The 16,681-nt window shown below is 35.7% G+C and overlaps 1 protein-coding gene across 3 annotated transcripts in view; it reads right to left on the reverse strand.

The window, feature by feature from the left end:
• The window catches only part of LOC136027337 (TAR DNA-binding protein 43-like), a 41,998-nt gene extending 27,216 nt beyond the window's left edge, over positions 1-14,782 (reverse strand). Inside the window, exons 1-3 of one of the 3 annotated variants that reach the window (XM_065704479.1) lie at positions 14,736-14,782; positions 11,941-12,026; positions 5,752-6,006 (exon numbers count right to left, since the gene is read on the reverse strand). In XM_065704479.1, coding sequence (XP_065560551.1) covers positions 5,752-5,986 — 235 coding nt within the window. In that variant the 5' untranslated portion in view covers positions 5,987-6,006; positions 11,941-12,026; positions 14,736-14,782. Of the gene's footprint in view, positions 1-5,751; positions 6,007-8,976; positions 9,665-11,940; positions 12,027-14,735 lie in introns of those variants that run through there. The other 2 variants (XR_010617579.1, XM_065704478.1) reach the window with 2 other exon arrangements.
• Between the last annotated feature and the right edge of the window lie 1,899 nt (positions 14,783-16,681).

Genomic DNA, 16,681 nt, shown 5'->3' on the forward strand with positions numbered 1-16,681 from the left:
CCCAGCTGACAAGGTTCTTTTTCTTGTTCAATTTTGCATAGTAATAGGCCAGAAGATGACAATGTTTTGGACTGAGTCTGCGGTGCAGCTTGTTAGATTTTACAAGAAAATTAGCTAGATTATTTTATACAATAGCACTTGATATTTTTTAATGCCTAAGTTCATTAAAGGACACTTCCTTCAACAGTTCTGCCAATCTTATCAGACTTGCTCATGGAATTTTTAGTTACTTTTATGTTTTCTTTTTGTTAACAACTTTCTGAATCATTATCAAATCTTCATTAATTGTCTACTTGTCTGTTAAGCCCTTGATTTACTTTCTTAGACACGGTCCTACCATCTGAAACAGCATTAGCTATTATGATCTGGGCGTGGAGCAGATTTTCCAGCAAATGGGGCATTGTGGAAACCCCTGTCCATATTACCCTAGTCATTGCTGTCCATATTGTCCCTACATCAGTTAGAAAAAGAAACTTAAAACAAGTCCACTCCATTAAGCAGTACTATAAATTGCAATTGTCCAATTTATAGCCGAAGTAAAATTCTTTTGAACTTGGTTTAAACACTCTGTGAATAAATTCTACTTGCTGATAATTTTAACTCAGTGAAAACCAAGAAATTTACATTGCCTTTTCATAATTGTTCTTATAGATATGAATGTGTCATCTAAGCAACTAAATCCATCAACCATGTAGCTCTTCCATTAATGTTTTAATACATGATACATAAAGCATTAATACTAATACTAATAATGCATAAACATTAATACATAAAGGCAGTGAGCCAAGCACCAGCCTTAACTTTTAAGAAGCATTTGCCTTAATTCCAAGTTTCTGAATTAGTAACAACTCGAGAAGTTGTTGCAGATGAGTATTTTTTGTTGGATTTTGTAGATTTTAAAAGAGATTTTTAGATAGCAGCCTGGCACACATCCTGGACTTGTTTAGTTTCATTTCCTGATTTAGTTGAATTTATTATGTCCAGCAAGGCAAAGCAGAAACACGTAAGCCCGGTTAAAGCCATGATAGGTTTGCTGCCTATTCTACAGAATTGGATGGGGTCCTCTACCATAGAATGTGTACCATACAGAGTTATTTGTGAGAAGTGGAGTTTTGGTGATTGTATGGACCTGTCTCTTGGCAAATATAAATTACTGAAAGACGATGCAATCACTTATTAGTTCATGGTCATGTCCACCCTGCAAAGTCAACCCTCCCCCTCCCCCCTAGTGAGCAGGCTATAATTAAAAAATCTAGATAATTCCTTGAAATCTTTCAGGGAAGATTTCAAGATGGAGTTTGCCACCAGTACTAAGTTGACCCAAACACTTTCCCAAATGAAAAATGACATTAAATGTGACATTTCTGCTCAGGTTAGTGATATTGCCAATAGGGTATTACACATTAAAATTCACAACAATTAATGTGCTCTGGTTCAACTGTTCAGGACCTAGTGGCTTCTACAATGTCTTCTCAATTGTCTTCTTATAACCCCATAAACTTCTTATAACCCAATTTACTGAAACTGATATTTGTGAGACAACACGTTCAGAGCGTCACCATTTTGAAAGACATTTAAATATCGTTGCACATGGAATCCCCACTTAGACTGATAATGTAGATCTCCTGTAAAATTATGTGTTACACACTTATGGACTTGACATTGGCACCCCACCCCCACCAGTAATAGTAAAAAGACTTTCAAATAGCCATCATTACTCTTGTAGCCACCCTCTCCTCTCCTTTTCTCTGTGTTATCAGCTGAATTTAGATAGCAAACAATACAGAAATCCGTAGAAACAAAAAGACCAATCAGTTTCTATGATGATAGTTCAAAGGAGGATCAAATAAAGCAGCGCTTTAGTTGAGGGGTTGCCATCATTCAAAAACTTGCTGATTGGAGCGATCCCCTTGATCACTCCAATGTCCCTCTAATATCTGTGCCCCCTTCTACTTCTTTAAATTGTTTAAATGTTTATGGAATTATATCACAAAATTTTTGTCTCTCAACTGTCTAGTAGTGATCATAATAATGTTCCTCTGGCTGATGTTGACATTTCATTTGTTCCTTCTGCAACAACTTGATCCCCTGATGTTTCTTCTTTGCTGTTTCATAGTGCTGTATCCAACAGCTTTAGCAGTCCTTTGGTTCCTGCTTACTCTAGTTCTGCACCCTCTCAAATTCCTACCTCACAAGAAATGAGGTTTCTTAGCTCCAATGTTGATAGCCTCCCTAATAAGCTTTCTGAACTTTCCTTTCGTGTGACATCAGAAGAAGAAGATGTCGCAGCCATTACATCGAAATCAAAATGCAAGTTTTATCAAAATGCAACTTGTCAGTCTTATCACCTGATGAAATCAAAATCAATGGTTACCAACTCTTTTCTAACCTTAATTCCCCACTTTGGAACAGAGGAGTATGCTTATATAAGAGATGGACTAAAGTTTACTGTCATTCATTTTAATTCTCTGACTACTGATGTAATTGAGTCTGTTCGGACAAAAATACATGATCAAACTATCTCAATTACAGTGGGTGTTGTTCATAGAAGCCGCAGTGCCCCCTGTGTTTTGAACTATGAATCTAATTTGTCTACCATGTTATCACAAGTGATGTCAAATTTTGCCAGCTATGATCTTGTCCTTCTAGGGGACTTTAACCTTCCTCAACTCCAATGGATTGATGGATCTGGTTTTTGCTCTAGAGATTCTCCTTTTTTGTCTACCGTCTCTGATAATTCCCTCTGTCAAACAATATCACAACTAACTCGTTTCAAGAAATCTAAAGACCCCAAAACTCTTGATCTGGTCATTGTCAGTAACCCTGACCTTCTTATTAAGAATATAATAACCACATCTGTTGAGCAACCATGTAGTAATTATTTCGGAGTTATATCTGCCTTCCAAACAACCTTCTTCTAAGCAACAAAAATATATAAACTACAAACTAGCCTCTGAAAAACTTGTCATTGTTAAATGGAAACAGTTGGTCAAACATAAAAACAAAATTCTGCATGTTGAAAAGTATTGCACCAGAATTTTTTAGGCAAAACCAGCAAAAAGTTTACCTTTCTAACTACCCTAAGTAAATAAGCTAATCAACAGAAAACACCGAGCATGTAGTCACTACAGAAAAAAATATGACCACAGAAAATTACCAAGTCTTCCAATCTTTTTGTAACAAGACAACCAACCAAATAAAGGAGTAGAAAAGAAAGTTCAAGGAAAAATTGGCTGAGGATGTTAAGGATAACTCTAGACCTTTCTGGCGTTATGCCACTCAAAAATGTAGCAACAGATGCATAGTCCCAGATATCTAGCATAATAGTCAATCAGTTGCTGATCCTGACCTGAAAGTTGAAATTTTCAATCAACATTTCTCATCTGTTTTTCCTCTAATTGTATTGTTTATCCCACAACTCCTTTATATGATTTATCACATGAGATGTAACCAATTTTAATTACTGATAAATTGGTTCTAAAGGAACTTGTATCCCTCAAATTGAATATATCTGCTGGTCCAGAAGGCTCCACCCATAAATTCTACATGAATGTCATACAGTTTTGTGTCAACCTCTTTCCCTGCTGCTCAAGTTTTCATTAAATTTTTCCAGACAGCCTCTGGATTGGGAAACTGCATATATCATTCCTCTATTTAAAAAAAGTTAGAAAGGACCTTGCTGAACACTATCAACCCATTAGTATGACATAAGCAGTTGTTAAGGTTCTTGAAAGAATAATAAATATTGCAGTTGTTAAAGACCATGTAGAAATTAATGTTTTACACAGATCACAACATGGCTTTTTGTTCAGAAAGATCTTTTGCCACCCACCTCCTTAAATTACATTATCACATCACCAAGTTACTTGATATGGGATGCCTGCTGACAGGATTATGCTTGACTTTCCAAAAGCTTTTGGCAAAGTTTGCCTTAAATTCAGTCAAGCTTGAAGAGAAATCCCTGCTCTTGATCTTTGATTTTCTTTATTTGCGATCTCAATGTGTTCAGTTATTTGATGGCTCTGGTAATCATATTCTTTCTTCCTCTATGCATGTTCTGAGAGGAGTTCTTCAGGGAAGTGTTTTGGGTCCTACACTATTTAATACCATTATCAATGATGCTCCTTCCACTATCAGCAGTACATCAACTCTTTATGCAGATGAGCAGAAGCTTCTTGGACCAGCCTTGTCCTGTCAAGATCATGCCCTTCTACAAAATAATCTTCAACTGCTGGGTCTATGGGCTGAGGTCTGGCTTCTTGAATTCAACGTTGCCAAATGCCATATCATTCACTTTGGCAAACTGAATCCCTGTTGGTCTTATTTTTTCTTAGGCCACCAACTCTCCTCTGTAAATAATGAGCAGGATCTTGGTGTCACTATTGACAATGAAACAAAATTCAGCGCTCTTGCTAAGAGGTCTGCTGCTGGAGCTAGTTCGACTATGGGACTGATTAAGCTTACTATTCCTACTCACTTCTCCAAAGTCATCAGTCTTCTAAGTAAGAGATTTGCGCATCCTAAGCTTGAAGTTGGAATGTCTCTTGCCTCCTCATATTTTAAAAAAGACATAAAAGTTCTTGAAGATGTGCAGAGACATGTAATCACAGTGATGCTTAAAGGGTAGGATAGCGGGAGATTTCTAACCCTTTAAGACTATCAAGCTGAATCTCCCTACACTTGTTTACAGCAGAAACAGAGAGGAGGCCATTTTAGCCTACACTTTAATGAAGGCTACTACTCTCGCAGCATTATTCCCTACTGTTGTTACCAAATAAAGAACTAGAGGTCATCACCTGAAACTTGTCAAACAGTCTACAATATTTAGAGTATGCACTCAATTCTTTTCATCACAAATTGTCAACAGTTAAAACAAACTATCTAATGGAACAGTTACTGCTGAATCCGTTGATGTTTTCAAACAAAGGCTGGATGCTCAGTGGTCCTCTCGAGAGCATAAACTCAATTGGGATGCTACTGATCATGAAATAGCATCTGGTCACTAAAGAACTTTGTACACAACTCAAGTAATCATTCTGGAGCTCTACAAGGAGAAATTCTTACATGGCTTCTAGCTGCTATTTAAGGTAATTCGATTTAATGGTAATTTAATTTAAGGTAATACTACCTGTTTGGGCTATAATAATTTTAACCCAGTCACCTGGAGTACATAGGAATATGGTCTCTGCATTAACCAACTGTCCATCTGATATCCCCTACATATTTGTTGTACTTTTTTTTATATAAATATTTATTTTTACATACCCAACAAAGAAAAACTTGGAGCCACTTGTTTCTGTTTTTTGCAGATTTTTTTTTCATCCTGAAACCAAACCTTATATTCATGATAAGTGATTTAATAATAATTCCGACAGTTAGCCCCAATGCAGACGTGGAATCTCCATGTACTCTATGCATTCTTGACATCCCTAGCTGTGTATGAATAATGATAGATGGTGAATTGAACTAAAAACTAACAGTTTACAAAGAGCACCTTTTTGATTTTGGATGGCTAATGTGCTATGGTCAGTAGGTTTTTCCTCTTATATACTGGATGTCAAAGATATAATTGCTTCAAAGAATTTTTACTTATTCTACTGGAAAGATTATTCTGATCTTCCTAAGTTAAAATACACATTTTCAAGGACAAACATTCCACTTTCCTTCAAGCAATGTAAAAGATTTGCATTAATATCCTATCATTTAAACATTTCTTGTGTACAGAGGTAAATTTCTGAAAGCAGTTCTTACCTTTGGAAAAGGTACAGAAATACACACGGCTTGACCATCCATCCTCTGGGGGCAGCAGCTTTCCTTCACTGGCCCTAAGTCCTCTCATAGCACCTGTTTCTGGAGATTCATACCTCAATCCAATCGCATCTGGAAACTGAGCTGTCAGAGTAGCTAAACACAGAGAATTATCATCTTCTGTTGGTAATTCCACAGTTTCATCAGAATCAGAACTTCTGACCAGTATATAAGTCATTTTCGCATAAACAATTGAAGCTAAAAGTAAAAGCTTTAAAAAATGCTGAGCTGGAGAAAAATAAATGAAATCCTTTTCAAATGTGTGAACCATACAAGCTAGAGCAACTAGTTCAATATTTTTTTTTAAAGCTTTATCTGCACTCCCAGTTGTTATTGCAGTTTAAAATGTACCATATACACTTTTTATTTACAAATCCTCACTCCCAACCAAAATGTTGTTTCAACTTTTATGAATAAAATTGTTGTGCTTTGAAGTCTTCTAGTTGATTTTGGGCACATTGTGGATTGTCTGCTGATATGTAATTGCTGCATTGAAGCTAGTAAAAACCTATATTTTGGTGCAAAAAAAAAAAATTGATATTGCATATCATACCAGCACACACAAAAACAGGTGAGCCTTCCTCCTAAACTGTTTCCAAAGTCCTATTCCAAGAAAAATTAGAAAACAGTTGCAAAATACAATTTTTCATGTTTGCAAACCTAATATGAATTTCTCTTCAAAATAATAGACCCTGCCCTCTCCACCTAACAGTTTGTTGTATATTCACCTATATTATACAAAATGAAGCAACATTGTTCACCACTGCAATTTTATAGTTTTTTCTTAATATTTATATCCTCAAAGAAAATTGTTCCTTCTAAGAACTTGTAAGCCTTCTTTTTTTTCTCTTGCTTTCCTGTGAAGCCAAGAAAATTTTTTGTGACCTTTTTAGTTTTAAGTTATACAAAGGCTACTCATTAGCAGTTAAGCTAGGTAAAAAAAAAGCTTTGAAGTCCCACAAAAGACAATTAGGGTATTATTGCAGGAAGATGCTATTTGATCTGTAATTTGTGAATTAACCACACAAACTTTTTACAAATTAATAATAACAAAGAAATTTAGCCTTTAGGCAAACATTACCTCTCCATGGGCAGCATCATTTAAAAAGTGACCACATCCAACAATATAATATAATACCAAAGAGGCAGAAACAGGCATGATTCTAAACTATAAACAGTTTCAAAATTTGCAACGTAATATTAAAAATCAATAGACAAACCAGGTATTATTATAAGTTCTTAGTATGGCGTGATTTAATCCCCAATGACCTACTCCAAAAATTTGACTGCATATAGATACATAAATAAAGAACATAGTGCATAATACCATTCCATTTCATGCTGATGAGCCACTGGTAATATTGTACAAAATGTATTCATGGGATTTTCTAAAGAATTATTTAGCAAAAACCTCAATGATTTGTTGATCAAGGGATCATCAACTTTTTTGAGTCAAATAAATCAGGTACCATGTGCCAAGCATTGCAGAACTGCACCAAGTGCTGAAGCATGTGTGCAATAAATGACAAAGCTGTTCCATGCACATTATACTCTGAGGTGTTAACCAACTGGTAAAAAACCAGTGACCCATAACTGTTGGAAACCATTTTTGCTACTTAAAGTCTCCCACTAGAGATGCCTTAAATCCTTTAAATGAGCATGTAATTAATGGGTCTACATCCCAAGTTGGGACCTGAAAAGGCTTCTTGAAGTGTTTTCCTGACATTAGGACTAATCCTTAACCCATTAACATACAACATTTCCATTTGGGAACATCTGCTTATAACTATTATTCTGCACTATCTAGAACTCTAAAAGGAAACTGATGCCATCCATAAAATCCTAGTTACACACAGTAATGTTTTCCTGTTGAAAAATTTTTAAGGTAAGTGAGTTTTATCTAGCATGTCCTGGCATCAGTTTTCTTTTCTTCTAGCGTAGGATGCAATGTCATGGAGTGAATGTGTAATTATTAGGAGCTAATATATTTTATAAGCAGTTAAGTCTTTTGTCTTCAGGAATGTTGTCTGCCCTTGCTCTTATCTACAAAGTTTCAAGACTAAATTGGTAAATATTCAAGTATATTCCGATTAGAAAAATTTGGTAGATAAGGTACTAAAATAGTACTTTTGCTGGTTCATGCAAAAGTTATTGCTATATTTTCAGCTGCCTCACTGAGAGTTTTGACCCTTCAGGAAGCAATAACATGGATAGAAGACTGTAATAAAGAAAGTCCAGAGGGCAATTCAATCCATCTTCTAATAGTTCCACTGGTAAGAAAAAAAAAATGAATATGTTATTCATGTTATCCTTGCAAGACACACATCCAAGAGATATTCTTGGCACCCTAGAAGGCAACCACCAGAAGCTTCAAAGAAGAAGTGAATGTTTCAACATAAAGTTTAAGAGGAATATCTAACATGGCTGCAGCTAAAAAAAAAAAAACAGCAAGTAAACTGAGAGGTGGCTGGAGGTACAATAGTATATTGAAACAGCAAGTTCCAAAAACAGTACCTGAGCCAAAATGGAAGGGATCAAAAATTCCTTCCAACTTTTGCACTTTCCTATAATAATCAAATCCAAGATCTTATAGTAAAAAAAAAAAATATAATATGGAATACAGAAAGGTGACTTCAGATTTCAACTCAGTGATAAGGACCTCAATTTATTTCTTGCCATAATATTATCTAAAGGTGTACCATCAACTTCCAAGTGAGAGGTTATATTGCAAAGGCATTTGATAATATGCTTATGCTAGTGGCCAGAAAGAAAATGAGTCAAGACCATTTTTTGTCTTGAAAAAGAGTGCTTACATTTTACAAAATGTGACAAACTTCTTGGACAAATGTCACAAAATGGCTAAGGTCCAACCATCTCTGAAGGTTGTCAATGCAAGCCTTCAACAGTTTGGTTGAATTCAACAATTAGGTTCACTAAGGAGCTAACAATCGTTTTTTAGTAATAGAAGTAAGATCTTAATCAAGCAAAGCTGACAAGATTTTTATATAAAGCATTGGTCTAAAGTATCTTCCTGTGGCTACCCTTTCAATACTGAGTTGTTTATAGGGAGAAAGTTCTAGTAAACAAGAAAGATATAGTTAATGTGAACCCTTGAGAAAAAAAAGTTTTAAGTCAGCTTCTGAATGTAGTCTAAAACTTTTTACTTACTGACAATTTCTTGAACAGCTATGACCTTCTTGTGACACTTTACACCCATTGATACTAAGCTATAGGTACTGTGAGGGAAAACAGATTGCAAGGCTGTAAGCTGGAAGAGGACAGATCAATTCAGAAGGAACAGACAGTTAACTTTGACAATCAATCTGATGGAACCATACTTATGGGGAAGTAGAAAAATTCAAATATCATACCTGGGCTGCAGAAGCAGGGGCTAACCAGACTCTTAGGAATCATCAAGTGCACAATCACTAGTAGATCCCCAACAATAGTGACTAGACTCCATAAAAGCCTGGTGAGGCCTAGATTGGACTATGGAATGTGTGTTACCATGCCAATTAATAAACAGACCAGGCAGCTCTTGAATCCACTCAAAGATAGGCAACTAAATGCATAAACAGTCTCAAAGAGTATGGATGTCAACTGTAGAGCCTGAAGCTACTAACTCTAACATACCATCCATACAGAGGCAATATGATTATGACCTAAAAGTTGCTCCAGTCTAACAACAGAGATATGTTTGAACCTGCCCAGTCATCAAGTACAAGAGGTAATTCAGCAAAGCTGTTCTGCAAGCATGCCAAGATAAGAAAAAGAATTTTTTTTTTTATATAGTCAAATCTTAAGCCTGTGGAACAGTTTAAGCAAGACAATGGTGGGATCTGAAACAACCAATAGCTTCAAATCAAATTTCAATAAGGATTGGGGGTAAATTTATGACAAAAATATAACTGACTTATCAATAAAGTGAACATACCACTTGATGCCTTTTTTATGCTCTTTATGAATATAATAATTACTTCTACCACAGATTTAATTTTAAGCACTTTTTAACCTAAGCTAAACTAACCTTATTATAAATAATTTTAGCACTGAGAAACCATAGCATTATTTTGTGGAAAATGAGCAATAACTCATAATTTCACTGAAAATTTGTCATTTTTAAGAGCTCAAAAAGTGCTTAAACTTAAATTTCCAGTAGAAGTAATTATTATATTTGTAAAGAACTTAAAAAAGGCATCAAGTGGTATATTCACTTTATTAGTATGTCAGTTATATGAACTGTCATAATTTTACTGGATTGGGTAACAAAACCATGGCTTAGTCAATGGGATGCAGCAGATGTCCTGCAGCCCCATTGTCACTAACAGTGCATACTGGATTTGTTGCTATCACTAGGAAGTGTAATTTAATGTAATTTGAAGGTAGAAAGATGATAAAGTTGTTTCTGCTACTACAAATCATGGTAACATTGGCCAAATGCTTCCCAGGAAGTACTACAGTTTGGTAGAAAAAAATGAAGTGACAATCAAGGAGCCACAGCTCCTTGAGCTTACTAGCTACAGAGCTGGTATAGGAGGTGTTGACCTAGATAAGGTATTGTCAAACTACTGGCCAATAGTTGCAAGCTTGATGATGTGTATGATTAAACACTAAATTCATCTCACTGGGACTTCCAGGGAACACCCATCTATTCAAGATTTAACAACTTCTTGAAAGTTTCCTCATTGGGTGCTAAGACTATTCTTTTTGAGAGACCATCCCAGTGGTTTCTTACACAGCAGGAGAAGAACTGTTGTCAGTGTTGAGTTTTGACAGAGTGTTCAAACAGCCTCCTTGGATTTCCTCTCCTGTAAGTGATAATGTTTTAGAAAGTTGACAAATGAGTTGGGGGGGATTGTGAAATAAGCTTACTTCACATAGATTATTTCAGTTCATTTGAGCATTCATCATAAGGCTTGTCTCTACAGACTGAAGTACTACAGTTAAGTAGAGAAAAATAAAAGTGACAATCAAAGAGCCACTGCCAACTAGAATTTTACTATTAGATTCAGCTGGGTGGAAATTCTATAAAACAGTCAATGCAAACAACACTGATATCCAGAAACCAGATTCCTCTAGTAAAATAGTTGTTGTATTAGTTAACACATGAACTTATTGTGTCCTAGGATAATATTAGAGCATTTATTTAAAAAAAAGATGACAGCTTATGTGTTTAAGAATGCCATGAAACAAGGGAGATGCAAGGTCTCTATGAAGAATACTAGACTTGACTATAGTGAACATGGTGAGCAAGTTCATTTACAGATCTACTTTGAGAAATTTTACTCCTATATAGCCTATTTTCTGTGTCTTTGCGAGTATTCATAAGCAAATGCATTTCCTAAATTTTGAAAAAAGCAAAAAACATTGATATGGCTCAGAATTCTACTCAAATAACAGGAATTGAATTTTCAGAACTATAGGCAGAGAAAAATCAACTGGTAACTGAAAATTAAGGTAATATAATGTTTTGTCAAAATGTGATGTAGGAAAATTATGGGGCCCTCTAGAGGGGGAAGGAGTGAAGGTGGGTAATTCAAAATATCTTCCCAGGATATACTTTAGCCTGTAGACTCATCCCTGAAAGATTTATTTTCCTAATTTAATCCCTTTCCAAGATAGCAAGAAATCACTAAACTAGAATACCTTTTTCACTAAACTAGAATACAAGAAATCATTAAACTAGAATAAACTAGAAATTTTGACAAAACAACATTTTACCTTAATTTTTAGTTACCAGTTGCTTTGTCTCTGCCTTTGGTTCTGAAAATGCAATTCCTGTTATTTGAGTAGAATTCTGAGCTGTATCATGTTTTATTTTCAAAATTTAGGAAATATATTTGCATATCTTTGAAACCTTATAAATTAGGATTGAGCAAAATTGTGAAGCTGAAAACAATATTGTTGTACTTTTTTCAAGCAGGAAGATCTATTTTGCAAGGTTTTGCTTTTATCACACATATTTTTAAAGTTCATCAAAGGTCAGGGCCCTGTAGAGGAAGGAGTAGAGGTAGGTACTTCAAAATACCTTCCGAGGACACACTTTAGCCTGTAGAACCATCCCTGAAAGTTTCATTTTCCTAGCCTAACCCCTTTCTGAGATAGCAAGAAGTCAATCAACTAGAATTTTACCGGAGAATCTAACGGTAGGCTATATTTCTTTTTTTATATCTTATTTCTGCCCTTGGCCTCTGCTATATCTTTATACTTCTGAAATGGGGTGTGTTCCAGCTGACGGTTTTTCAGTAACTGCAGTTACTGCGCGGTAACTGCCCATTTCTAACTGCAGTAGAGCCAGTGGGAACGGCAAAGTAAGCTGACTAGCAGTAGCGTCATTTTCGAATTAAATGAACGTGTTTAAATTTAAGGGACAGTTTAATGCTGATTAGTATAATTTTTTTATTCCTTCTGTTTCAGAGCATTTAGAGAGGTTCTAAGCCAACCGTGGGCATTTGGCTGTCACAAATGATTTTGCTCAAATGAGCTGGTGAAAAATAAATAGATCATATACTTTTTCTCTTTTTTTATTATTTCAAGACTAGAATATCACAAAACTAAGCATTCAAATAGCTTGATTGTATCTTAAGCATATACAATCCCTGATGGAGTTTTGTTGATACCTGTCTTAAATTGATTTGTCTAAATAAAATGGGCCTATAGCATCTACAGGATAGTAGTGGGACAACTATACCAAGTTTTTTTTCAATATTCTACTTTTTTTAAGTAATTATTGTTCTCTGGTCAAATTTGTGTTCCTTGCTAAGTGGTAGGCTCTCTGGACTGGAATGCTTTGTCCAAGGGGTACAGGTTTAATTCCTGGCATTGTCAGTTAATTTTGTTTTGGATAGGGGTTGGTGATATGACTAACCTCAGCTAGAATTGGCCAAACTTTAAATGAGTACAGATGGAAATCTAGGGACAGTAAGAAGGAAGGGCATGCAAGAGCATAGGCTGGCTGGTCCCTAGCTTCCTATTGCACTACCTGGCTAAAGGACCACCAGGTCCTTTACTGGCCTACTGACTTAGCCATAGAAACTTCCTTTCAAACCCATTAAATATAAGTAAAAATGAAGAATATCAGTATGATGGTCCTTCTATTTCCCTGAAATATGGATGTATGGACAAGAGTGTGGGTCATGAGAGATAGCTTGTGTATGTAATTGGGGTGAATGTTCTGCTAGATTTAAAAAATTTATGACTGTTGCTCAGGTTGGCAACTGAACACAGAAGTATAATTTTGTTTTTTGTTTTTCTTTGTGACTATCATGCTTATTTAATGTTCAGTATTTTAAAGTTAATCTTCTTTAATTTGTCTTTAATTGCCATGGCCCTAGGGCTTAAATACAATAAAACCTACTTATATGCATTGATTTTCTTTAAATAGATAGTAGCTCTATGTTTCCTAGCTTCAGTAAATTTAAATGTAATTGTGAGACCAGGGATTACAAAGTAGGTGAAAACTTGCAAATGAACCTCTGGTATCAATAAAAGTTTGTAAGAAATGGATATCAATTTAAAGATTAAAAAAAACTGTTAGAAAACAAAGAAGACAAATGAATAAACAAAAGTACCCCTTTACAACCATTTAATGAATTGTCACAAATATAGGTCACCCTTAAGATTGAAAGGAACAAAGCTTCAATTATGAATCCATTTTCCTTTAAACAGACTGAAGGGGCAAACCTCCAAGCTTTGACAAATTCAATCTCACTTTTGGGCATTCTCACCTTTCCTTTTCAAAGGAAACTTTCTTTGGATGTTTCCCATCCAACTAAAAACAACACAGACAGAATCAGGTACAAGTGACCTTCTACTTAGCCTACATACCAAAGGGAAAAGCATGCATTTCTATACTATAATTTACCTCCAACCTGCCTAATGTGCAAATATATAGCCAAAATTATGTAGTTCCAATGTATTCTGTCACCTGTTACCTTTTCCCCCATTCTTGCTTTGTTACAGTTGCTTCAATTAACAGGGAGTTAAAGGTTGAGGGATAGATTGGCAGAATCAATGGGAAACATGTAACTTCAGCTATATATATTTTTGAAGGTCATCAAAGATTGGGGCCCTGTAGAGCAAGAATGAGTAGAGATGTGTACTTTGAAATACCTTCCCAGGACATACTTTAGCCTGTAGACCCATCCCTGAAAGTTTTATTTTCCTAACCTAACCCCTTTCAGTGATAGCAAGAAGTCTATAAATTAGAATTTTACTGGATAAAATTACCATCCGTTGGAATAGACTCTGAATAGTCTACCCTAGCCTACTTCTTCAATAGGATTAAAGACAGTCTCAGAATAATGATTTGGCAGCCCATAAATCCTCAACTTATCTGTAATACTTCACCTAGGCCTGTTTACAGAGCCTAAAAGGAGTTAATGCTTAAAATGCTACCATGTAGCAATTTAATGGAGCCTCAATGTTACCTTGAAGAAGTCAATCCTTAGAATGATTCCAAATGGCAATTTAAGGTAATAATTATGCTTGGATATGCCAGAAAACATGGAAATCTTTAAATTAAATGATAAGTTTTTCATTGATTTAACCTACTTGCTAATAGTCTACTACTCAGGGTATCCTTTAATGTTGATCCCAAAATATGGTGATTTACTAACCTGGCTCAGATTCCTCTTTCTTTTGCAAAATCACTGTCCCACCTTCTTCCAAGCAAATAACTTGATATTCCATTACTTCATTCTTGTCCATATTTATTTTTTGTTGAATGAGATTTTTGTTGAAGAAGGTGAATTATGTACTTACTGCGCTAACCAGTCTTTTGAGCACGGTAAGAAAATCACTTACTGCGGTTACTGCCGGCAGTAACTATTCTCGTTCCCAGCGGGTTGGGCAGTAACCATTTTCCCGCTAGGAACGGAAATAGTAACCATTCGGTTACTACAGTAAGTCCCTGGAACACACCCATAGGTAGCCTATTTGAAAACTCAGCACCTCTTTTTCTTCTTGACAAGTCTTCTTGACAAGAATAGCACAGTACAGTGTTGCCCACGATTCGAAAAAATGCCGAAAAGCTCTAAAATTGTACCACTGGTCAGAAAATGTACCATATCTATTTTTTTTTGTGTTGTGCTACGGGCGAGACAAAAAAAATTTTTCGTTACACACAACATGTGGACGATCGGAAAATTACATTACAATAAAGAGAACAAAGTATCAGATATCTTCTTTCAAAGATATTTGGGAGACTTCATTCCCCCAGCAGAATAGTCCCCGAAGCCGCGCCGAAAGTCGGCGGCCCGCCGCCGAAGTTAAGTCAATGGGCCGCCGCCGAGAACATGTCGGCGCGCCGTCGTGGGGTTCGACGGCGGCGGTCCGCCAATGAATAACTGTCGCCCATTTTTATTTAGTCCTATATAGCTTATCCAAGTGAGCACACCTGTAACTACAGACGTTGTATTGTCTGTGCCATCTGTGGGCAATTTTCAGCGATTTTACACTGAATGTAGCAATTAGTCACTGCCAAACGTTCGATGTTAGCTCCACATCGCGTGAACAAGCTAATTTTTATACATGATAATTACAAGGTAGTCAAAGCTTTCAAAGGAATAATTTAAGCTTTCCCACTCAGCTATAATGGATCTTTTTTTCTTTTCTTTGTTATTATTATATACATTCAGTATTAAAGGGTATTTGGTATTTGGACACGGATTCCAAACTCTCAATCTTATGAATAGTCCTACACTCATATTTTCTAGTCTACCGCTTGCTGAGTTAAGCGTAAATCTCACGATCTAGAAACCTCCGCTAGTTTTTGCAAAGTCATGTCGTAAGGCGAATTGCTTAAACACTCGGACAAGATATTATATAACTAGGTAACGATGAAAGAAAGAGAATTCAGGGCTTATAAATATTGTGAAAAACGCTAAGAATTTCTATAAACACAGCATTAAAAATTCCAAAGAAAATTAAAAAAGTTACTGAAAAATGCCTTAAAAATTGTGAAAACGCCGAAAAATAGGTGGCGCGTTGTCAAAAATTTCTTCGGCGCGCCGCCACCGACATAATTTCTCTCCGCCACCACCGAATTTCGATTCGGCGCGGCTTCGGGGACTACTGCAGAGACCATTTTGGTGTCACTCCTCCAAATAGCTGCTCACCGATTTTGTACTTACCGTACAGATGGCTGTGCTGCTTCACGCTATGTTATGACCACAAGAGGCCAACAATAAACACTTAAATAAATGTCTAAAGGAAAACTTAAAACTCTAGAAGAGAAAACAAATAAAAACTGCAATTCTCCCTACTCGCTGCGTCCTGACGCCCAGTATAAACATATTGTACCATATTGTACCGCATTCTGTAAAATGTACCAGTAACTTTGTGATTGTACCAGAATATAGCTTTGGAGGTGAAATATCCCAAAATGGTACAATTGTGCCGCTGTTTGCAACCCTGGCGAAGTATAAAGCAGGTTTAGCGCGTAAAAAAAAAATAAAAGAACGAAGATCTTGAGGAAAAAAACACCAAATGAGCAAGAAAATCTTCGCATTTAAAATTTCCACGCTATCTGTAAGCGATAGAAAAATAAAAATTTTGGATTATTTAAATGAGATTAGAGATGTAAGAATGAAACTTGAAAGATGGAAAGAATACTTTAACTATCAGCTAAATCCCCTAATAGCTGCGTATCCTGAAACAGTATAAAAGATAAACAATTAAAAGAAACGGACATTAGACAAATGAAAGAAATAAAACCAATAATGAACTTAGAATGTACCCAAAATAAAATTGATATTCTAATCAAACTCAAAACGAACAGAATTTACTAGATATATGAAATGGAAAATTTTCCCCCTTGCACTCCAATCAGCACGATTGTTATTCGCACTTTACTTAAAATAATATATTTTTT

Source organism: Artemia franciscana, chromosome 5 (genome assembly GCF_032884065.1).
Source record: "Artemia franciscana chromosome 5, ASM3288406v1, whole genome shotgun sequence".
Lineage (NCBI taxonomy): Eukaryota > Metazoa > Arthropoda > Branchiopoda > Anostraca > Artemiidae > Artemia > Artemia franciscana.